The 24,671-nt window shown below is 47.8% G+C and overlaps 1 protein-coding gene across 1 annotated transcript in view; it reads left to right on the plus strand.

Annotated features, from left to right (window-relative positions):
- The window catches only part of LOC119160910 (uncharacterized), a 61,963-nt gene that overhangs the window by 13,552 nt on the left and 23,740 nt on the right, over positions 1-24,671 (plus strand). Inside the window, exon 2 of the mRNA XM_075880457.1 lies at positions 14,810-14,917. Coding sequence (XP_075736572.1) covers positions 14,810-14,917 — 108 coding nt within the window. The remainder of the gene's footprint in view (positions 1-14,809; positions 14,918-24,671) is intronic.

The raw sequence follows: 24,671 nt of genomic DNA on the forward strand, positions 1-24,671 counted from the left end.
AAGTCGCAGCGCCCAACGTGCGAGGCGGCCAGAGGGGTCACGCAAACCGACCAGCCAGCATAACGAATGGTGATCGGTAATTATCTTAAATGGCCTCCCGTAAAGATAACAACGAAACTTCTGTACAGCGAAAACAGCTGCCAGACATTTCTGTTCCGTAACTGTGTAACTGCGTTCTGATTTTCTCAAGCAACGGCTGGCATATGCCACGACATGCTCAGCGCCATTGTGACGTTGTGCAAGCACCGCGCCTACACCGATATCACTAGCGTCCGTGTGGACCTCAGTCGGGCAAGATGGATCGAAGTGACGCAACAGTGGTGCTGACGTTAGTACAAACTTAAGTTGTGAGAATGCGGCGTCACACTCTGGTGTCCAGTTGAAGGTGGCATCCTGTCGCAAGACGTTTGTCAGCGGATACACGATCTCCGCAAATCGTGGAACAAAACGACGAAAATGTGAGCATAGGCCGACAAATGAGCGAAGTTCTCGTGCAAACTGCGGTGATTTAAAAGAGCTCACTGCTTCTATCTTGCGAGGATCGGGTCTGACGCCATCCTTGTCGACCAAGTGCCCCAGCACGAGAGTTTGACGTTCGCCAAAGCGACATTTTTTAGAATTCAGAACCAGCCCGGCTTTTTCGATGCAGTCGAGAACAAGACTGAGACGGTTGTTATGTTCCTCAAACGTACGGCCAAAGATCGCAACATCGTCAAGGTAGCACTTGCATATCTCCCATTTTAGACCACGTAATACTGTGTCCATAAATCTTTCAAAGGTGGCTGGAGCATTACAAAGGCCAAAAGGCACTACATTAAATTCAAATAAGCCATCCGGAGTTATGAAAGCAGTCTTTTCTTTGTCGCCGGGTTCCATAGGTATTTGCCAATAACCTGACCGCAAATCAAGCGTTGAAAAATAGGAAGCGGCATGCAAGCAATCTATGACGTCATCAATCCGTGGTAAGGGATATACATCTTTCTTCGTCACAGTGTTTAGATGCCTATAATCTACGCAGAATCTCCAGGAACCATCCTTTTTCCTGACAAGAATTACCGGGGCTGCCCACGGGCTGGACGACTCTTGCACGACCCCTTTGTTCAGCATGTCCTTTACTTGTTCGGCGATAACTTTGCGCTCAGAGGATGACACTCGGTAGGGCTTTTGGCGGATGGGGTGTGCAGAGCCAGTGTCTGTGACGAGCGCGGGACGAGGGTAACTGAAGGGGTGCATCTCTATGTTTGAAGTCGAAAGCAGCAACATGCCGGGAAAGGAGCTGCACCAGCGCTTGCCGTTCTGTCGTACTGAGAGTCTTGCTGATCATAGCGAGTATTAGATCTTCATTATGGCGAATATCACAAGCAGAGGAAGAGGTGGGGAGGTCCGTAGCTATTGCTGCTATCGAGTTGCATGAGGCTTCATCAAAAAGAGCTATCTTCATCCCGCGAGGAAGCACAACCGGCGTGGCAGAACAGTTCAGCGCCCACAGTGTTGCTACTCCTTTCGTCATGCATACAACAAAACAAGGCACAAGTATGTCCTTCTTAAAACAGTTCTTGCGCAGAGGCCCCACTACAAGGTCAACACAAGCATCATCAACCGCTGTGGAAGAGACTCGAATGGGTGTCAGGCACCAAGATGGTGCTATCACTTCATCAATCACAGAGGCCCCACTACAAGGTCAACACAAGCATCATCAACCGCTGTGGAAGAGACTCGAATGGGTGTCAGGCACCAAGATGGTGCTATCACTTCATCAATCACAATAAGTTTGTTCGTGTCTTCGCCACGGTAGTCTTCTTCGGAAAGCGACGGTAGAAACAAATTGTTTAGTGATATTTCCCCACTACCACAGTCAACGGAAGCACCGCATTGCTCCAGGAAATCGATACCAAGAATTACATCGTGCGAACAACGAGATAGAACCAGAAATTCCGATACAAATATTTTTCCAGCCAATGAAACACTGACAGCACATACACCAAGAGGATTAAGCCACTCGCCGCCTACACCACGAAAGGTGATTGTATCGTCCCATGAAAACATAACTTTGCGACCTAAGCGGTTTCTGAAGGCGAGGCTCATCACAGACACAGTCGCCCCAGTGTCAACTAACGCCATCGGCGGTATTCCATCAATCAACACATTCATTTTGTTTTTGATCATAACAATAGGCAGAGGTATATCTTGAAAAGACCGTCCGGTGACCTCACCTCCATTGGCCGCGGATGCCAGTTTCCTGGCGGCGGAGAAGAACGACGCAGAGGAGACAGCGAGCGACGAGAACGGTTGGATGGTGGTGTCAAACTCCGCTCGGATGCTGGCCAATCACTGCGTCTGGTCTCGCGCAAAAAACGGTCCCTTGGAAACAAGTCGGTTGTCCGCAGGTCATATGAAACACCGGGTCTTGGTGGCGAAGACATGGCTGGTGTCCTTCGTGATTGGCGGCGTTGTTGACGGCAATACCGAGCAATATGCCCAGTGAAACCACAGTTGTAGCACACGGGAGGGTCACGGTTTATACTATATTGAATGGAACGAATCCTGGGCCGCTGCTGTCGGCGAGGAAGTTCGTTATCACGCGAAGAACGGGTTTCTGCAACTCTCTGGAATTCATTGTATTCGTCGTAAGTTACGTCTTGGTAGTAGGTTTGGTACTGTCCTCGCCACAGCGGGACGTAGTCTGGCTAAGAACCCTGAGTATAAGAATGTGGCTGTGCTCGTCGTGATCGTGCTTCATAGGCAGGGCTTCTATCGTATAGACGTGGCTGATACTGAGGTGTGGCATCAGAATCCTCAAAGCCCTCCGCCACTCGGTGCGAGGAGAATGAAGCAACGTTTCGCTCGAACTCTGGTGGCTGATAGGAAGGATGAGTGCTTGGGCGGTTTGCCACTTGCGCGTACAGGCCGAGTTCTTCACGTATGATCTGCCGGATTGTTGTTGCAAGATCAAACGCCTGGTTGCTGCCTATACTCGCGATGGTCGTCACATTGGGTAGCCTGCCGAACTTTGGCGTGATGCGCCTCGTCTTTAGTTGCTCAAAATTGCGGCAATGACGAATGACATCGGGGACAGATGTCAAGGTGTCTTTCGTGATGAGGAAACTGTAAACATCCTCGGCGATTCCTTTTAGAATGTGCCTGACTTTGTCTTCCTTAGACATTCCGGAGTCAATGGTCCTACATAGCTTTATGACTTCCTCAATGTAGGTCGTGCAAGTTTCACCTGGCACTTAAGCGCACTGCATTAGCGTCTGTTCTGCTCTTTCCTTTATCGTTGTTGGGTCGCCGAAATGCTCTTTAATTTCAGAAACAAATATGTCCCACGTCGTTAGCATTTCCTCCCGATTCTCATACCACATTAATGCAGTATCCGTCAGAAAGAATGCGACGTACAAAAGCTGAGAAGCGGCATCCCATTTGTTAGCGGCGCTCACCCGTTTGTAATGGATGAGCCAAGCCTCGACGTCTTCATCTGGTCTGCCGGCGAAGGGACGAGCATCTCTCAGTTGTGGAGCCGAACTGGTCGGCGCAGAAGTCGAGAGGGGTCGGTGTTCATTTGCGTTGTGGGACATGTCCAGACCAGATGGATTCGGTGGAAGTCCAGCAATGCGACGGCTCCGTCGAAGAACTTGCGGTTCACCTTCTGTCTTCGGGTGTCGATTACCCAGCACGTCCGCCACAACTGTAACAGCGAGCTGTGATAAGATGGTTTTATTTACAGGAGGTGAACGATGGTCGTTTGCGGCAGCACACTGTGATCGTGCCAAGACTCTTCGACTTCCTCTGCTTCTCTTCTCTACCTTTTTCTAGTCTGTTACAATATCGTTACCTGTACCTGAGGAGAAGTGGCACGCATGTCATCGACCCCTTTCGCCAGTGTGGTTGCTAGTCCTGCTGTATCTTCATTCAAGACATCATTTAAACCGCCTGAAATTATCACGAGGTTTTGTATATAAGCTGTAGTTTTGAGTTTTGCGCTCGCTTGCCTCATGACTGCTTCCAGCTTGCGTCCTGGGAACGCCCATTCTGCAACCCTTTTGTCACCTCTTACCCTCTCTTTGATGGCTTCTGTGCATCGATTTAAATTCGAGTCCCCGGCGATTATCACATGCTGTGAATTATCAGCTGGAGCGTCCTGCACCTGGGGTTTACTTGCTCCTGTGATGCCGGCTGCTTTGTAAGTTGCAGCCGGCGTCACAGGTGCCGTCACAGTCACATCACAGTCAGGTAAGTTGCAGCGCCGCAGGGCGCATAGCGGCAGGCACCAATACCAGAAAGGGCGTGCTGGCGCTTCGCTTGCTGGGCAGGTCAGTAAAATACAGAAGGTCGTGGTGCGGACTTCTTAATTATGCCAATTCTCCACATGTCATTCTTCGTTTTCTTCACTTTCTTCTTAACCGATAGTTTTCTTTGGTTTGGCCACCTGCTATTTTTCAAGTATTTACCAGTCAATTTCCTGGTTCGCTTCCTCCATTTTGTATCGACATTCATGTACAAGTAGTACATGAAGAATGTACTAGCGACCGAGAATGTTCTCGGTCGCTAGCATCACTTGTGATGGAAGGTGCAACAACGCAACACTTTGCATAGCCTCCGAAATAGTGGTGCACACTAGCAGGTCTCGAACAACTCTCGACTAACGCGCCCCTATGGGCCGCAGATTAAAAACGCTTAGCTGGTACCGCCCGCCGCCGTGATGATAGTGTGGGTCGCGAGCGCCATCGCGCGCAGCTTGTTTAAAACTGAAGGCAGGCCAACTCCGCCGGGAGCGCGAGCCATTCCTCAGACATTTTTCTAGAGGAGGCGTTGCTTTATAACTAGAAGTTTGCTCGCGCACATTCACATCAAGAAGACGCACTCAGTTGCACTACAGTGGGTATGTTCCGATACTCACCGTAGACGGCTAAATAGACAGCTAAGGGGACGGCGGCCATCTTAAGTCCCATTCCAATTCTCACTTAGTTGCAAAATAGACAGCTCCCAGAAGACCACATTGTAGACAAATATCATGAAGGCTACTTTGCTGTCTAAACAAGATGGCAGCTCAGCGAATCGCTCAGATCATGGAGGAGAGAAAAACTTGAGAGGTCCTGCCGTCACTCGTTGTGAAGCCGAAAGTCAGCCATATTGTCTGGGCGAATTCTCCTCTCTTGTTTACTTCCGAATGGAAAGCAGAATGCGCGACTCTCTCCGGCTCGGAAAGCACGTGGGCTGCGTAGCGCGCGTGTCGTGATGATCCAAAACTAATGGATCGGGGCTCAACACTCTGAGCCAGCGCGACACCTTCAGCGAAATCATTTCGTCCGAGTATTAACAGCGAGTAATGGCTCGCCGACAGCGAAGCAAGAACAAGAGAACGTGCGCTAGATGCACTGACAATTGCGAGTGTTTTCATGTCATTAATTCAACTGTACAGACAACACGATCGGTCGTGCACCTTCTTCTACGGTTGCATTCCGGCACGAGGCCGATGCAGCGCCTTCCACTGTGCGCGTGTTCCACGTGAAACTCACCGTCGTCAGCATTCTGCGACCGTGGTGACTTTGAGCACGGTGCAAGTCACACTTGAACGCGGTTGCTCTAACGTTGAGATTACAATGCTGGGGGCGAGTATAACAAGCGGTACAGAAAAGGTGTTTTATTACGCACATGCAAGTTCTTACTGTACACATACCGAACACGAAACTACGTAAGTGCACATGGTCCTCATTGCGTTTTGCTGGGCACAACAGTTTCGTCCGTTGCCACAAGCAGGAGCCGCAGGAGTACTGCCTAACCGTCACTGACTTGCAAGGCGTTCGTCGTCGTTCCGCTTCGTCATGGTGCCCAACGCAATTTCGCTGAACACTTCAAATGTTTCATCCGCGTCATCCACCGCATGTCGGCACATGGATATGCGCTCGTTCTACGCACTGTTCAGGCCCCGTAGTGGACGAATGATTGTGTAAACGTTGCTAAGACTACAGTAATTGCCAAGAGAACACTTTGTAATCAGTATAGCACGGATATTGTACGCCACGGCTCAGCACGAGACCTCAAGGGGCACATATGCCACCGCCAGCCGCGGCCGCTCACTGCTAGACCAGCTACACTGCGCAACACGTAATAATAGCAACACCTCCATTATGCCCACTGAATATGGCCGCCAAGATGTCATTTCCTCCACACTTTTCACGTAGCGCGCCGGCTGGGCATGCCCTCTCCTATCTTACCTTCCTCTGTGGCTCAGATAGATCGATCTCGTCGGAATGGTCGTCTGCACACAAGCAGACGCTCAATGTGAGTAACATTTATTTGTTTTTGATTTCAACACGAAATAAGCCAGAAAATAGAACTGTTACGTTTGTTTATTTTAGCTTTTTCTTCTCAACGCGAGGTGGCGCTTCGTCGTATTACGGCTTGGTGGCTCTAGCCACCGCCCGATCTAAAAGGTATAGCCATATCCATCCATTCATCTAGCCGTCTAGACGTGTTGCAATCCTCGGACAGCATGGGCACGGTGCTGTCTTCTGTAGTCTACGTAGACTGTCTACGTAATGTCAAAGAATTGGAACACAGCCAGTGTAGTTGCACACACACACAGCCCAATGTTACTATACTCTGTTCCAGAAGTTCCGTGCAGCAGAGCCAAGGCTACACGACCCACGAACGCAGGTTGTTGCGAAGCGGGATGTAGTGCCCCGTATATGTAGCCCGTTGTTTGTCTTCGTGACTTTTGCAAGCGGTCTCGTTGGAGGATTTTTACTTGAAGGCTTCTCTGCGTGTTGTAGCTTTGACTTGTATCATGATTTTGTCGCATTTAGTGTAGAAAACAAATTTTATGGTTCCATGATACTGAAGAAAGAGTTCCTGCTTGTACGTGGTATAACATGCAAATGACGAAAGAAATAGCGTTGTTATGACTCGTATGTGTTATTTTTTGCTTATGAAGAACGAAGGAATGGTACGACAATGTCTAAACTTTTATGAGTAGTCCGCATAGCCCGAGCGTCCACAGCGCCGCGGAGGACCCAGTATTCGGTCAATGGCGGCGCCTGGATCACCTGTGCGATATTGTTCCCGGATCAGCTTTTACGACAAGGGAGCGAATCAATTGGCTCTAAATGTGTTCGGGACACTGCGTAAGGAGGGCGGCAGAAAAGCAAGAGCTCTCTCATTGCCCCGCCGCGGTGGTCTAGTGGCTAAGGTACTCGGCTGCTGACCCACAGGTCGCGGGTTCAAATCCCGGCTACGGCGGCTGCATTTACGATGGAGGCGGAAATGTTGTAGGCCCGTGTGCTCAGATTTGGGTGCACGTTAAAGAACCCCAGGTGGTCGAAATTTTCGGAGTCCTCCACTACGGCGTCTCTCATAATCATATAGTGGTTTTGGGACGTTAAACCCCACATATCAATCAAAGAGCTCTCTCATTAAAAAAATGGCTGCATGTACCAACGTCAGCAGGTGTGCGCTGTACAAGTAGGTAGCGGAGCACGATAAGCACGGCCAATAAGCACGGCGAGGCACCGGTAATAGAGCCACCATTTCGGGAATAGAGCCATCATAAGATACAATAAGCACGGCGAGGCACGGGGAATAGAGCCACCATTTCGTATCGAACGCGAGCGACACTTCGCATGCCCAAAGGCATGCGTATACGAAATCTGATGAAGCGTGGGCTTTCATATTCAATTTGGTCAGTGCGGCGCTTTCCACCAAAACATGAGCCACTGAACTCTATCTCTCAAATGTCTACGTGCAAGTATCTCGAAGACGCGCGCTTTTACGGTGCCGAGGAGAATATTTAAGCCCTCTCACAATTACAGCTCATCTCACAAAGTCCCAATTCCTTCGAACATTCACGACACCTTCGTGATTCCCCCCATACCACGCAATATGTACCCTGAATATAACCCGGAAAGACGAGTAGAGTGGGCCAAGCAACTAGGTAAGCACTACCCGAAAGCCAAGCACGTGGCGTATGTAGACGCAGCGGAATATCCTACGCATCAGGCCGTGGCCCTCGCTGTCGCCACTGGGCCGTAGTACATAATTACTGCAACTGGCACCATTCGCGCTAACCAACCCGAAGAAGGCGAAGAAGCAGTCATCGCTCTCACCTACGCTTCAACCCAAGCATCCTGCATCATCAGGGACTCCAAGACTGCCATCCGCAACTTTACCAAAGGTTTGATCTCCCAACCGGCGCTCCTAATTCTCACAAGTACACCTCTATTACGTCGTCGCCGCGTCGAGATCATCTGGACTCCGTGCTACTCGGGGCTCCCGGGGAACGAACACGCTCGTGAGGCCGCCCGAGCTCTCGTCCACCGGGCGCGTCATTCTACAAAGCACCACCCCTCGCGACCTGACGCGGCTGAGCGAGAGATGATGGCCTCCTAGCTTCGCGACAATGCGAGGGACAGAATGGTTACCTTTGACTTAATCCTAATGTATTACCGCAAGGCCAGACTTAAATACCCACCACGGGACGAGTGCCTTAGTAAGCAGCAGTCGCCCTGCCGCGGTGGTCTAGTGGCTAAGGTACTCGGCTGCTGACCCGCAGGTCGCGGGTTCGATTCCCGGCTGCGGCGGCTGCATTTCCGATGGAGGCGGAAATGTTGTAGGCCTGTGTACTCAGATTTGGGTGCACGTTAAAGAACCCCAGGTGGTCAAAATTTCCGGAGCCCTCCACTACGGCGTCTCTCATAATCAAATGGTGGTTTTGGGACGTTAAACCCCACAAATCAATCAATCAGTAAGCAGCTGTCCTCTATACCTGGCGTCTGTTACAGACACGCACTTTCTCCCGTCCTTCACTGTACAGCCGTATTTATCGTACTGTTCATATGCCACAATGCAAAGCATGCGGTGCACCTAACGACGAACTCGACCATATTATATGGGCCTGCCCCAAAGCTACTCACTCAGTTAAACCCAGCACGAACCCTACATTCACAATCACCACGGCCGAGCAGTGGGAGGCTTTGCTGCTCAGCACGTGCCCGGAGGACCAGCTCTGGGCTGTCCGGCTGGCCGAAGACGCCACCTGAGGAAGGGGGTCACAGAGGGGCCCGTCTCCCAGCCCCCCGCCACTTTTGACCCCAGCAGGGACACTTCAGTAAAGTTCCTTCTCTCTCTCTCTCTCTCACTGCGCAGTTGCACAGTCCTGAGACGCTCTTGCCGCTTTCGCTGCAGCGCACATCGCTAGCAGACGACAGGGCGCGAAAGGATACACTTAGATGTGCCCGCCCTCCTGATTGGTTGAGAAGGCCTGTAGCTTCCACAGTGCTGCACGGAACTTCTGGAGCAGAGTATGGACTAGGTTCAGATTACAAACTCTCCGCCAGCGCCGTGCTTCGCTAGTGTCTTCGTTTTCAGTTTGGCCGACAAGTGGCGGGAACGTTCCATCGAGATCCACCCTCGCCGCTCGCAAGGCTGTGCTCGGGTGCCCGATGTGGGTGTTTATTTACATTTAACCGTGTGGGAAACATTAAATACATTGCTGCAACATATCTCAGCCACTGGCGCTGCTTCTGTGCTTGCTTCAAAACATGTGAACGCGGCATGCTCTACAGTCTCGAGTCCACAGCTCCCGAACATCAGGCGTTTCGCATTGGTGCGTGGTTTCGCCACCTTTTAGTAACATTGTTCACCGCTTTCTCACGTGATCTGCTTTTTTTGCAATTCGTCTAAGGTTATGACGAGAGTTATTTCAACAAAATATTTTTAATTTGTATTTTTATACAAAGCAGGGGCAAAGTCAGAAACTCTTTCGGGAGGGGGTTCAACCCGTTCAACCATCATCTATGTTCACGCGTGTGTTTGTATGTGTGCGTGCATATATGCACAAGCAATAATTGAAAATTTTCGGGCCAGGGTTGCAACCCTCCCCCAATTCCCTTGACTACGCCGATTACGACGAATACAAATGACTCGCGCAGAAACACATGCGCGTCGCAACTAATGGCCGTGGCTTCCGTGCTCGTGAGCACCCCCCCCCCCCCCTTTCAATGTAATTTTTGCTTCGTGCTAAGTCGGCGGGCAAATCTTGCCGAATGCACTCGCTAGCGATTCAGCATCAATTTAAAGGTTGTGCTTCTTCACGAATGACATATTTGAAGCTGTAGCCCCGATTGCTTTTTTTTTTGCTTTCGAGGTCTTTTCGAAGCGTGTTTTTTTTTAATACAGTACAGCACAATGAACACACACGCTGCTTGGAAAGTACCTGGCATCTGAATGAAATGCAGCTGTTGCCTTGTACATCGTATCCGGAGCATGCATGAAACTTGTGCACATTGCTGACGAAGTCACTAACGTCGCGCATGTTCACTTACGCCAGTCACTAACGACCCAGTGTTCACGCTCCCGAAAGCGTCTTGCACTTGCGGTTGCCACTCTATCACTGCCCGTAACAACGCATTTTTTTATTTGCAGCGCCTTACGCTTGAAGTTCAGTGGGAAAAATGCTGCACATTTACTGCTGTCATTCTCCACGGTGACATTCTGCCCTGATGGTGGCAGCTCTGCACATTCTATTTCGTTAAACGATGTGACGGATGGCTCGGGCGTATCGTAGAGCCAGAGAGCTGAATTCGCAAAGGAAGCAGAGTTTTATTTATTTTTTCCCAAAAAAGGTAGTACCACGCCCAGACGTATCGGTAAAGGTCGCCAAGGTTGTGGCCTGCGTGTGGACAAACAAACAAGTAAATGAATAAATAAATAAATGCTGCGTCTTTGGTTCGTGTCTGATGCAAGGCATAGTGAGCCGCTCGTGGCTACCCATAGTATGCTAAAGTAGAGAGTTTAAAACCAACGCGTTGGTAAAACACATCATGGTGGGATAACTCAATTGAAGAACACCTATAGGTTGGTCTGGTGCCCGGGACATGCAGGCCTATTGAGAATAATGAGAGGGCGGACGCTCCAGCTCAAGCGCCCACGAACCGAGCAGACCAGCAGCCTTTCTGGCTCTTAACTACCACTCAGTACTTCACACGATACCTTTGCGAGGAGGAAGACAACGGCCCTGCTCGGATGGCTCCGCGAGAGCTTCTTGCTCATTAGTGGTGCAGGCGGCAGACATATGCCCCCCCCCCCCACAAATCTCTTAAAGAGGAAGACGCCATAGACCTCCGTGAAATTCAAACGGGAGTTTATTCAAATTTATTAGGATCACATTAAATTCATCCGACTTTGTTTAGTGGTGTCGCGACAAGCCATGACCCTCTACCATATCTTGGGGAGTTGCGTTAAACGGCTAAATGAACTGAATTGCTTACAGCGTATGTATAGAATAGAAAGTTCTTTGTAGCAGTGGGAGGCACTCTTCCCTAGCTCTGGCTGGAGGTGCAATTAGCCCTCCTGGAGCACGTCCGGCTGGCGGAGCAAGCCAGTTGAGCCTTGGACATGGGGTGCCACCCATATAGCTCCTAAAGCCCTTTCTTTTCAACCCAGTAAAATTATTCATTCATTTAAGAGTCTAATAGCTGTTTCAAAATGTTTGTCGGTCAGTAAGACCTGCTATTATTGTGGTAAAGGTTGGCAAGCAGACATCGTTACTTCATGCTCTGTTTTCAAAAGGGAGCTGTTTAAGCTGAATATTAGTCCGAGACGCGTGAACCAAAATGATCATAACCGTGAAAAATGGCACGCTCTGTGTTCGTCGTCTTCTTTTATCTTCTGCTTCACTCCCAGGACGATTTCTCCGTCACGGAATACAATAAACTGTTGGACCAGTACAGAGAGATAGCAAGAAACAGAGCAAGACAAATGAAATAAAAAAACAGAAACACTTTTTACAAAAAAGAATACCGTGTCGAGGTGGGATTCGAACCAGCGTTTCCACGATCCGAAAACAAGCATCGCTACAACCCGGCTATGCCGTAGCAAAGAGAGAGAGAGAAAGCAAAGAGGGAACGTGAGAGAATCAGAGGAAGACATAGAGAAGATATAAAGGCTAAAAAAGCGAGAAATAGAGAGAGAAAGAAAGTGACAAAATATGAAGATAAAAAGTAGGGTTCGACCGTGGCTGCATTTAGATGCACGCAAAATTGTACAGGCTTATGTTGTGTGCGATTCCAGTGCACGTTAAATAATCTCGGGTGGTCGAATTCACCCGGAGCCCTCCACTACGGCGTCTACCATAGCCCGAGCAGCTTTTAAATCTACAATAATGTGGATAGTGTTGTGGAATTTTCGTTTATGATTTATTTTTCAAATCAAGAACATGCACGAGAGGGATAAAATTAGAATGTTAGTGTAATTTGAGTATAGTTCTTTATTGTATCGCACGTCTGTGTTTTGCTTAGAACCAGTTGCGCGTCATGATTTTTTTAAATACAGAGCCAGATGTTTTATTTAGTATGTCAGGACTGAAACAAACATGTTAATTCTGTATGAACCAAATCATTGTTCGCCCATGAAGTGTCCACCCGCCCTCTGGAGGAGAGGGGACGCATATCTTAGCAGGCCTTATCAGCGGTTGCATTTTATTGTAGGTATGTACTATTATTCCTGCAATGATACTTGCCCAGACTTCCACATTTTTTATCACATTTTAATGGCAGATTACGTCTTTCTCAGTTTCAGTGCACAATTATTATTATGGTCAAAACTCAATCTAACGAAGCCTGATTGAATGGTGTTCCCGACATAACGACGAAATTTGCATTATCCGCCACGTACTCCTACAGTTAAACGCTTTGATTATAACCGGAATAAGCGAAACTAACTTGGCTGCCAAATTCGACTTATTCGAGCTTTTTTTGCCCCAGAAATCTGCGCTGTGAAAAGCAGTATACTTTCTTTTTTAATTCTGTTTGGTTGGGTTTTTCTTCGAGCATATGCCCTGGCAGTCTCACCTTAAAAGGCCTAGGTGCATTAGTCACGGTCATGGTGTAAGAACAAGTTATACCAAGGCTGTGACCAACTTATTTTTACCCCGTGGTCACAGCTCTAGGCAAAAGGCTTAGATACTTCATCGAACGCACAAATTCACCAACGCGTCCTAGGCGGCGTGAAGACCAGCGAAAAAAAAAAACAAAAAAAAACTCGTGACCTCATCATGCGTTGTAACAGTTCGCCAAAACCTGTGACGTGTCATGACTTCACGTCCGTCGTGTAACGTTACATGATAACGTCATCGCAACGTCTCATATTTTGGCGGATACATGGCTTTTACACAATGACGTCATCAATAAACGTCTCAGCTTGGTCAACAGTGGGCCGATCACGGAGACAGTGGAAAACGACAATAGGGGCAGGAAGTTTTCGGGTTGTGTCAGGGCAGGAAAAATACATCGAGTGAGAAGGAAAAGAGCATGGCTTGCGCCCCTTCCACTAAAATTAGTGGCGCAAAAATTGTTGCGATGACGTAATCATGGAACGTCACACCAGCGTACGTCTCAAATATTGACGACCTGTGACGTCGTATGGGGACGCCGCGTAATGTTTTTTTTTTTTTCTTGCTCACTGGTGTTGACGCTGCCTGCACAGGATGCGCTGGTCGAATTTTGCGCGTTCGATGAGGCATCTATATAAGGCCTTAATAAAGCTGAGGCCGTGACCATGGTGTAAGAACGAGTTGGTCGTGGCCATGGTAGGGTAGCCATGGCAGCCACCCTAGCGATGGTGTTGCTTATTCTTACACCGTTGTCATGACTAAGACGCCTGGGCGTTTAAGGTGATGACGCCAGGCGTATGCTAGAAGAAAAACCAAGCCAGGTGAGAGTTAGAAAAGAAATTACCGATTTTTACAACATAGATTCACGGAAGAAGGCTTCAATAGATCGGATTTGGCGGCCAAGTTAGTTTCGCTAATTCCGGTTGATTAAAGTGTTGAACTGTAGAAGTACGTGCCGGATAGTGGAACTTTCGTTATTATATCGTGAATTTTGTGAAATCAGGCTTCGTTAGATCGAGTTTTTACTTTGATAATAATAGTTCGCTGATATTAGACAATTGAGTGAAGGACCCTGACTGGCTTTTTCTTTTCTTTTTTTAAAATTTTGTCGACGCTGCACTGCCCTCCCATACACTGGCCCCGAAGCTCCTGTTATAGTGAACTAGAATACTGTTACTCCTGTGCCCACTGGCAGCAAGGTGATCGACGCCCTCTAGAGGCGGTTAGCACACGGGGGGGGGGGGGGCATTGAAAGAGTGTTTACACCCATTGCTGGTCAAACGCCTGCATGCGAAGGCGATGAGTTGGTCTCTCCCTGCAGAATCACTTCGCAGTCTTCTCCCCGAGGTGTGCTTTTTTGTTTGTTTTCATGCGATTTCACGCAGGAGAACTTCAGGCTGCCTTCGCCGACTTTTCACGCGAGCAGCCATGGCTTGGCTGCAAAATGCAGTGCAGCGACAGCTTGTGATGCCACATCCTTATTTAAGTTTCCAAGGACCACACTATCTCTTTCTCGAAATAATGGACTTCTCGGTTGAACGAAATAACTTGAGCGTAGTCATCCGATAGTTACAGCGCGAGAACAGAACGACAACACAGAGACAAGAAGGACACCAGCGCTCTCGTGTCCTTCTTGTCTCAGTGTCGTCGTTCTGTTCTTGCACTGTAACTATCGTCATGTCATACCAACTAGCCCAAGCTGCCACACTTCGTAGTCATCCCTTCGTTAAGTCGTGTTTCAACTACACTACCACCATTATTATTATTATTATTATTATTATTATTATTATTATTATTATTATTATTATTACCTTTGTTGCTAGCGGTAGTGATGTAGTTGGTGAGGGCACGTTAAGGCATTTTCTTTTCGAATGAGGTGGCTGGCTGCATTCGCAGAAGTTATTTTCACACGTGTGTGTGCAGGGCAAGGAGGTGCTTCTGCTGTGGCTGATGGAGACAGGGCTATACCACTTTCACTCCAAGGGCGTGCAGGACAGACAAGTGGTCGTCCACTTGCGCGTCGGCAGCAAGGTGAGGAGCCGGTGACGGCACATTTTGCATAAGAACCAGCGACGAGCACACTGTACTCAAGCGTGGTCGAGCAAAGCACATCGCTGGAGCAGATGTCCGCTGCTGCTTTTCTTAGCTTATCCCCCCAACGAAATACAAGTTGACATGTCGCGCAGAGATGGCATGTGAAAAGGCCAAACCTCTGCCCTACTCTGTTGAAATGCTGCCTCTTTTTAATTACGCCGTGTCGGTCTTGCTTCTTCTCCTAGATTTTCTATATTTTATTTATTGTTTGTCCTCCCGTTTCGCTGTTTCTTCCTTCTTCTTTTTTTTTTCTCTCTCTTTCTCATTTGACCCCTCCCCTCCTGTCTCGACAGGATATAAAAAGGCACCGAACATGTGTAAATAGTATTATGCCTTGAAAAAGACAGGGTTCCTGTCGAAACGTCGGCACAATAAACAGTTGTTATGTGAAAGCGCATCTACTTTCATATTTATATATATATATATATATATATATATATATATATATATATACACTCATTCAGAGGGGGCAGGAGTTGACATCCTCCACTCATCTCCGTTACGCCAGAGGGGACTGAAATTAGTGACGTCACACGCAAGTTCCGGTGGCTCTCCTCTTGCATGGGTGGGCACGCGGGGCACAGCAACGCTACAATAGCAAAGCGCGCACGCTGTTTAGTCCGATGCGAGGCGTGACCGACCTCCGATGGCCACGTGGCACGGACCGACGTGAGCATGATACTATAGATGTTCTCACCTGAAAGTGCAAGCCGTGTTGGTTCGCAGTCGATGCGGAGTGTACTGATGGGGTTGTTTATCAAAGCAACGACGCCATGGCAGTCTTCGTAGCTTCAGTACATGAAACAGCTCGGCAGTGACGACTATTCCGACATTGGCGACCCTCCGAGGAGGTGTTGACAGTTCTTGTGTTTTGATTGGTCTTCTGCTCGTTAGTACGCGAACTAAGACGTTAATCGTGTTCACGGGTACGGGAAAGTCGTCGGAAGTTTCCTTAAGTGTGATTTTAAGAGACTGTGCAGACAGTCTAGAACGATGTTTTACTGGTTCAGTGGTAAATTCAGCTGGTTTCGGAATTCTATTGATGTGCGTGTGAAGCCACTGAGCAAGAAAAAGCAAAACGTTTCGGGGGTCTTTTGAACGACGCTAAGACTACTTGAAATTTAGGCTATCCATGGAAGACTGTGATCGCTTTGTGTTCGAAACCTTTTATTGACAGTGCCACTTTTCTTCCCCATATTCTAGATGATGAATATTACAGCTATTCGAAACCATTAAGACATGTACGCATACAAGCTTTCATGGTAATTGTGAATGCATTTTTAAACTCAATAGTTGTTTTCTTGAAGGCTTCCTATCGCATCGGCTGCATGCTCTCGCAGGTATGAAGTAAAAGCGCAGCTGGTGCTCACGTCTGTACAATCTGCCTTTTTTTCTCTTTCTGCGATTCTAATAATTGTCAGTCACAGTAGGTATCTCTGCTTATGAGGCGCATAAAAAGATCCGCCTCAAGAGCTGCTGAAAAGACGACGCGGCTAAGATTAGCCGTAGGTGGCACGAGCTTAATTAAGTTAGGTTTGAACGCTCCGAAGAAGAACACGCAGCGTCGTCTGCTCTAAGTTTGGAAGAAGATAGGGGCGCACGCCATGGTGCTCCTGTTCTTGAGCGAGTGCAGGCAACACCACCGAGACTAGTGTTGGTGCGGGCCAGAGAACACTCGTGCAGAACTACGCTTGCACCTAGACGAAACGAGGGAGCCAGCGTAGAGCTCACGTGCGGCACCAGCAAATCGAGGAGGAATGTGCTGCACCCGTCCAACTGATGCCGCTTGTATACAGTCGAATTGAAGAGGCCTCTACTCCGTGCTTGTAAATAGCGGTAGATGCCGTCGACACACCGAGGCGCTTGTAGCGACGTCGCGGTGCGTCGGCTTCGCCTAGACCATGGTGTAAGATACAAACAATCTAAGTGGGGACACTTCTCGGCTTTCTTATCTGACGCAATCGACCAGATAAAGTCCGTCGGCTCCAGGTAAAGTCAGTCGGCAGTGGTCTGAAGCGCGTCCATCTAACCACTGCCGACAGCGCATCTAGCCACAAGCCAGAGCAACATAAAAAAAAGTTTCACATACCGTTGCTATAGCAACCGGCAAGGCCAGTGGAAACGCCAGCGTTCAGAGAGCGTCACGTTAGTGAACAGAAATTGACATTTCCGTGCAGTGATCCAAGGTCCGACGCAGTTGCCAGAATCATGCGCTATTACATCACTATGAGAATACGGCGATACTGCTAGACGCAAGGCCGAAATACAGCTGAAGAAAGCTGCAACAGAAAGAAAGAGGCAAGGCTTTGCAACGTTTATACTCATCTTGTTGCACTGTTCGAACATGTCTCGCCTAAAGTTGCAGTGGAGCAAGTTGCATGAGATTCAATACACAAGGTCGGTTCGATTTGCCTGCACCCCATGAACCATTCCACGAGGTGCTGCACCTTGCCATTCAGCGGTGCAGCATTGAGAACCTCCGAACCCTGCCATTGGGTTCAAAGGGGCAGAAGAGTTGCAGCGCTGGTTCACAATTTTCCTGCACCTCCTACGCTGACGGTGCCGACATGGTGCAGCCGCGTGTGCGGCTGAGCAGACGACGCAGCACTTTGGCGTAGTCGTCGTATATATACCCGCATCCACTAACGCGACGTGTTTTGCCAAGACGTTGGCGCCTCATAAACTGTACGCATGTGCGGTTTGCCATCGGTCAGTGTTAGCTGAACGGTGTGAACTAAGCGAACATAAGTAAGGCCTGAACCTTGGTCGGCACATTCGTTTCGGATGTCGCGCTGTGGCTGCACCACGGAACTTGCGCTGCACAATTTCTGAACTTCGCGTGCGCAGCCGTGAACCAGTGCCGATTGGTGAAGTTGAATCGAACGGACCTATACATTCACTGATTCGTAAATGTAAATGAATAATTTTCGCTGTTTTACGTTTCTACAATATAATGATACGTTGCAATAAATAGTGTGTTTTATGTTGCAGCTATGGTGAACATTTTTTCACTATATTACAATGCGCATTCACTGCTTTTTTGTGAGCACATTTTCAGTGACATTCATAAAGACGTACGCTGATTGTTCAATGCGAGAAACAAAAATACTTTAATGCGTTTTCTATGCACGGTAAGAAGGGATAGTAAAATCAGCGAGAAGATTAGCGCATGGTTCCCCGTGAACATGTCTTGGTCCCAACGGGTAATTACACGGTCGTGAACTTCACACCGTATATTTACCATAAGATCCGCAATAATATTATTTGATGCAACACCAAACAGTAGCTTTGTGACGCGCGCCACCAAATTGGTCTAGGTATCTAAGTGGTTGCTTCTCATTCTACGAGCAGTCAAGTGGTCTTATTCAAGTTCTGCTTTGCTGGTCATCAAAAGCATGTGCGTCTGACCACTGTGTTCGCGCGCTCCCCAGATCCAGCTTGCCGATCCGAGCACATCACCTACCACCAGTGATTACACCAAAACTAGTGCATTTGAATGTGGAGCCGCTTCATACAAAATTTTTGAGAAGATGTCAATTATGTGCGTGTGTGTTACGCCCCAAGCAGTATGAAGTTCATAGGACGTGCGAGAACCATCTTCAAGTACCGGCATGCGTTTCATATGGAGACCACGCTTAACGTGCGTCTCAAACCCCCATCATATATGCTTGGTGAGAAGAGTAATCAGTTTTCACGCTTCGGTAGAAACAACGCTCCTGTGTAATTAAGTTCGAATTTCCCACGACGGACCGGTTGTTATAGCAATGCATCTTTCTGTTTTCAAGTTGCGTCTCCTCACCGCCGACAGCGCTGCCGGCAGCAGTCAGTTCGGTTCGGACTGTCACGATGGATGGACGTGTTTTTTTGAGCGCTCCCGATTGACTGCGCCGATAAGTTGTTCTGCATGTTTTGAGCTTGTCTATATAATTATAGGGCAGCAGTTAAAATCCCTGTAGCACTCATTTTATTGTACGGCTTTTCGGGGGTCAGTCACCAGGTATTTATTAGTTTGTGAGTGTGTTTGATTGTTTTTTGTTGTTTTTCTTTTTCTTTTACCACCCCGCGGGGAAGGTGCACGTACATTGAACACACAAATTTTTGTAGTAGAGCTTAGACTTTTTCTTTTTCGTAGGGCAGGGCTCGAGTTTTGTAATTATCGAGTGAGACAAGTCATAGGGACAATTGGTGTCGGAAAGAAATGGTTAAAAAGACTGTGAAGTGTTCAGGATGTGGGGTTGGTTTGAAAGTAGACCCAAGTGTAGAAGCGGAAGGAGAAGAGGCTGACGTGAAGTGTAGGCAATGTGAGGTCGAGGAAAAAATAGAAAAAATTATGGTTACCCAGAGTGACCTGCTGATGAGAATCACCGAGCTCGAGACTGCGTTAGCGACAGAGCAAGGGAAAACGAGGGCAATAGGAGAAAGGCTGAAGTCCGCCGAGGAAGCACTAGTGAAGCTGAACAAAGGAGCGGCCTACGGAGAGAACAGTAGGGAACCGGCAACCAGAACGGCGAAGAAGGAAGAGCAAGCTAGTTTGGAAAAAACAGGTTCAGCCGGTTAAATTGTCGCAAGGCCCAACTTCAGCGATGTAGTGGTGCAGCTGGGAGGGGACAAAGCAGCCGGCGTCACAGGTGCAAGTAACCCCCAGGTGTAGGACGCTCCAGCTGAAAAGTCACGGCATGTAATAATCGCCGGGGGCTCGAATTGAAATCGATGCACAGAAGCCATCAAAGAGAGGGTAAGAGGGGACGAAAGGGCTGGAGTAGGGGCGTTCCCAGGACGTAAGCTGGAAGCAGTCATGAGACAAGCGAGCGCAAAACTGAAAACTACAGCTTATAGACGAAACCTCGTGATAATTTCAGGCGATTTAAATGATGTCTTAAATAAAGATACAGCAGGACTAGCAACCACACTGGCGAAAGGCGTCGATTGTAGGCCCGTGTGCTCAGATTTGGGTGCACGTTAAAGAACCCCAGGTGGTCTAAATTTCCGGAGCCCTCCACTACGGCGTCTCTTATAATCATATAGTTGTTTTGGGACGTTAAACTCCACATATCAATCAATGAAAGGCGTCTATGACATGCGCGCCACCTCTTCTCAGGTACAAGTAGCGATATGCACGATACCTGAGGTACCGGTGCGTGATAGCAACCTGCAAAGAGCGGTTATCAACGCAAACCAAGAGATATGGCGGATGAGTCGAGAGAAAGGCTTTGCGCTGGTGGAAATAAACAGAGAGGTGCATAGGTGGGGTGGTTTTCAACGAGACAGAATTGACTTCGATGGGCGGCTAGATCATGAGGTGGGTTGGCGACTTGCAGGACGCGCAGTAGCTTCTTTGGGGGTTACGCGGGCACTTAAGGGTGCCGAATAGCTAGTAACAAGGAAAACAACCAGACAGACTCTTTGACAGGTGGTATAGTCAGATATGATTCCAAAGTGCCACCAGTATTTAGGTTAGGTGGAGTCTGGGGCAGAAATAGACATTGCCACGAGCGCCAAGCCAAGTCAGACATAGATTATATTAACATGCAGGGTGGTAGGAACAGGCTGAAGAGGGAAGAGATTGAAGAACAGCTAAGGGAGGAGAGGCCAATGGTATACGGTCTTCTAGAAACACATCTCAGGGACATGGAACAACCTCCTAACAATGTAGACTACGCGTGGGAATATTGTAATAGAACAGAAGGCAGCAGAAAGCGGTGGTGGTATTGGGGCATTCATTCATAAAAGTACAGACTGGCAAAGGGTCAAGCAGGAGTGCAAGAAACATTTATGGCTAAAAGGGAAAGCGGCGGGGCAAATAACACTCCTTGGTTTCGTGTACGTGTGGACGAGAGCAAAGGCCAGAGAGGAAAACCAGGCGATGGTAGAGTGTATATCAAAGGACATTCAGGAGTTAGAAAGAGAGAGCGAGATAATTATACTAGGAGATATGAATGCACACATAGAAGATATAGATGGGTATACCGACCCGACAGGCAAAATGATCATGGATATGTGTGAAAGGCTTGATTTAATCATTTGCAACACTACCGAGCAGTGTGAAGGGCAAATAACATGGGAGGTAGGAAGGCTGCAGTCGACGATAGATTAAGCACTGATGTCACATAGGATGTATGATAAGCTCAGGGGAATGCAAATAGATGAAGGTGGCTCCAGAAGTCTGGGTAGTGATCACAAACCTATCAAGCTAAGTTTTGGAAGAGCAGTGAAAGTGGGAAGGAGACAAGATGAGCAACTACAGGAAAATTTTTATTCAGAAAGACAAATTGAAATAGCCACTAAACAAAGTGAGAAAGTAATCATGGAGGATAATAAAACAGTGTGGACATACACGAATCTAATTAGATTGTTTGACCTAGAGCTTGCTAAGGCACGTGACAAGTCACCCCGGAAAAGAAGACACAAACCCAAAAGTTGGTAGGATGAGGAAGTTAAGAGAGCCATAGAAAATGTCTGGAAGCCTCTACGGAACACAGACATGCTAAGCAGCGGGGTGAACCGACAGATGATGTTGAAAGAAAATCGGAAATCTTTCTAAGCTGTAGAAGGGATGCATCCCTTCTGATCAATGAAAATATTAGAAGAAAGGGAGCCCAGTGACTGGCAGAAGTACATAAAAGCATAGAAAGGCAGCTGCGAAATTTTCGAACCATCTAAACTCCCTAAGAAATGAGACGAGCCTAGAGCAGAGGTTTATGACTACAGCTCAAAGTGCCAGGCTAGAAGGGGACGAAACTATTGAGTATATAAGAACAAGGGTGACAGAAAAATTTCAACAAAGGAGTGCTTTATGCACCACAATAGACAAGGATGAATCAGGTGGTTCAATGGCTCCAGTTTCACAACAAGAGTGGGAAAGGGCTGAGAAAAGGGTTCCTAGTAGTACATCAACAGGCCCAGATGGCATTCCAATTATGCTGATAAAGACATTAGGTCCGAAGTGTAAGCAGGCTTTGAGAGAGGCACTGAGCAAAATAATAATCAATGGAGAAGTTCCCGATAGATGGAAACTTAGCAGGATGAGCATGATGTATAAAGGAAAGGGCGACAAGGCTGACATAAACAACTACCGTCCTATAACAGTGACATCAGTGGTCTACAGGCTGGCGATGCAGATTATAAAGGAAAGACTGCAGGCATGGATAGAGGATGAGGGGGTGGCGTACGATTGCGTGGTTCAAGAGGAATTGTGGGGAATACTGGACACACTAGGCGTGGAAGATGTAGTCACTAATCTTTTAAAGGATATCTATAAAGGTAACAAGGTAATTATTAAGTGGGAAAAACGGGTATCCAAGCCTGCAGAGGTAAAACGTGGACTTAGGCAGGGGTGTGCCCTGTCACCCTTAATATTCATGATGTACCTACAAGGAATAGAGGCCGAATTAAAGGGAAGTGGTCTAGGCGTCAACCTCCCTTTCGTCGAACAAGGAAAACTCATTGAACAGGCACTACCAGCATTGATGTACGCAGATGATATAGTGCTAATGGCCGACAACAAGGAAGATTTGCAGAGATTGGTGGACATCTGTAGTAACGAGGGAGATAGGTTAGATTTCAGATACAGTAAGGAAAAATCAGCAGTCATAATTTTTAATGACAATGAAGGTAGTGAGCTTAGAATACAGGAGGTCACGCTAGAGATTACAGATAAATACAAATATCTTTGCGTACGCATAAGCAATGGGGCCGAGTACCCAAGTGAACACGAAATATACGTGTCGACTAAAGGTAACAGGAATGCAGCGGTAATGAAAAACAGGGCACTGTGGAAATACAATAGGTGTGATGTTGTGAGAGGAATATGGAAAGGGGTCGGTTCCTGGTCTGACGTTCGGCAATGCGGTCTTGTGCCTGAGAACAGAAGTTCAAGCAAGATTAGAAATTAAGCAGCGTGGAATAGGTAGGCTTGCCTTAGGAGGTCACGGCAATACACCAAATCAGGGAGTACAAGGTGATATGGGATGGACATCATTTGAGGGCAGGGAAGATAGCAGCAAGATGAAATTTGAGAAGCGATTGAGAGAAATGGGGGAGGAGGTTGGGCTAGGAAGGTATTCAGCTACTTGTACATGAAGACTGTCGATACAAAATGGCAGAAGCGAACCAGAAAATTGACTGGTAAATACTTGGAAAACAGCAGTGGGCCAAACCAAAAATAATTATCGGTTAAGAAGAAGGGGAAAAAAGCCCAGACCGATATGTGAAGCATTGGCATGATCCGCAATAGAGATCTATCGAACTTTTAAGCAGGAAATCGTCAAGGAAAGGATCTATGATAATACTCGGAGTAGTACTCTACTGTTTGAGGCCAGGACGGGAGTATTGCGAACCAAGACATATCGGGCCAAATACGAAGGGGTAGTTCCGGTATGCAGTGCGTGTGGAGAGGAAGAAGAAACTGCGGAACACTTGATAATGTTCTATAAAGGGCTTCACCCTATAGTTCAGGTTGATGGCGCAGAGTTTTGCTAAGCACTGGGCTTTAGGGACAGTGAGGGCAAAATAGACTTTAAGCGGGTAGAATTAACTAGAAGGAGGTTATCTGATTGGTGGCTAAAGTCAAGGCACGAGTGAAATTTAAACCCTTCACTGTAAAGTATGAATCCTCAACCTCACTATTTAAGGGGAAAAAATAATTGTAGTTTTTGTTTCATTAAGTATTACGGCTTGGTGGCGCTAGCCACCACCCGATCTAAAGGGTACAGCCATATACATCCATCCATCCATCCATCCTTGACAGGAATATTGCGAAGCGACATATCAGGCCAAATACGAAAGTGTAGACACGGTATGCAGTGCATGTGGAGAGGAGGAGGAAACTGCCGAACACTTGATAATATTCTGTAAAGGGCTCCACCCTATAGTTCAGGATGATGGCACAGAGTTTTTCAAAGCACTGGGATTTAGGGACAGAGGGGGCAAAATAGATTTTGGGTGGGTAGGGTTAACTAGAAGGAGGTTATCTGATTGGTGGCTAAAGTCAAGGCACGATTGAAAATTAAACCCTTCATTGCGAATTACCAGTCCTCAACCTCACTATTTAAAATGGGAAAAAGATAAATCTAGTTTTTCGTTCACTAAGTATTACGGCTTGGTGGCGTTAGCCACCGCCCGATCTAAAGGGTACAGCCATATCAATGCATCCATCTATTACTTTAGCCATGGCCGTTACTTTATCCACGGCCGCCTGGATCGGCATGCGCAGCTGTGTTTTTCCGGCCGTTCTGTTCGGTGCGCGCCCCATTGAAAAAATGCAATTGGAGAAGTTCCGACGCGCGGCGCGATACCGAGATCTTCGCCCACTCTCCTGCAGAAGACGCTGACGAACCGCGCCCTGGCTGCGCCGTTGACATGCTTGGAGAAATGCACTGTGGACTTCGTTCACGTGCTCACTGAAATCAAGTTACGCTGATATGTATTGTTAATTGGGCTTGATACTGTGAGTGTTCTCTGTAGCATGCTATGATCAAGACAGAGCCAAGCAGTGCGAGGCAACTTCGTGTGGCGCAGCTGTTCGCAAATTTCGCATCTATGATACATGCATTAGGCGTACTAAGTGATCTGCCTCGCTTTTTATTCTTTGTTTTGGTGATGTTTCTCTCATTGCCACCTGGATAAGTGCGCATCAATTTAGGGGGCCTTTTCAAAGAATGCAATTTCTTGTTGCCGACCCTGCTATGTTATG

This window comes from Rhipicephalus microplus, chromosome X (genome assembly GCF_043290135.1).
Source record: "Rhipicephalus microplus isolate Deutch F79 chromosome X, USDA_Rmic, whole genome shotgun sequence".
Taxonomy (NCBI): domain Eukaryota; kingdom Metazoa; phylum Arthropoda; class Arachnida; order Ixodida; family Ixodidae; genus Rhipicephalus; species Rhipicephalus microplus.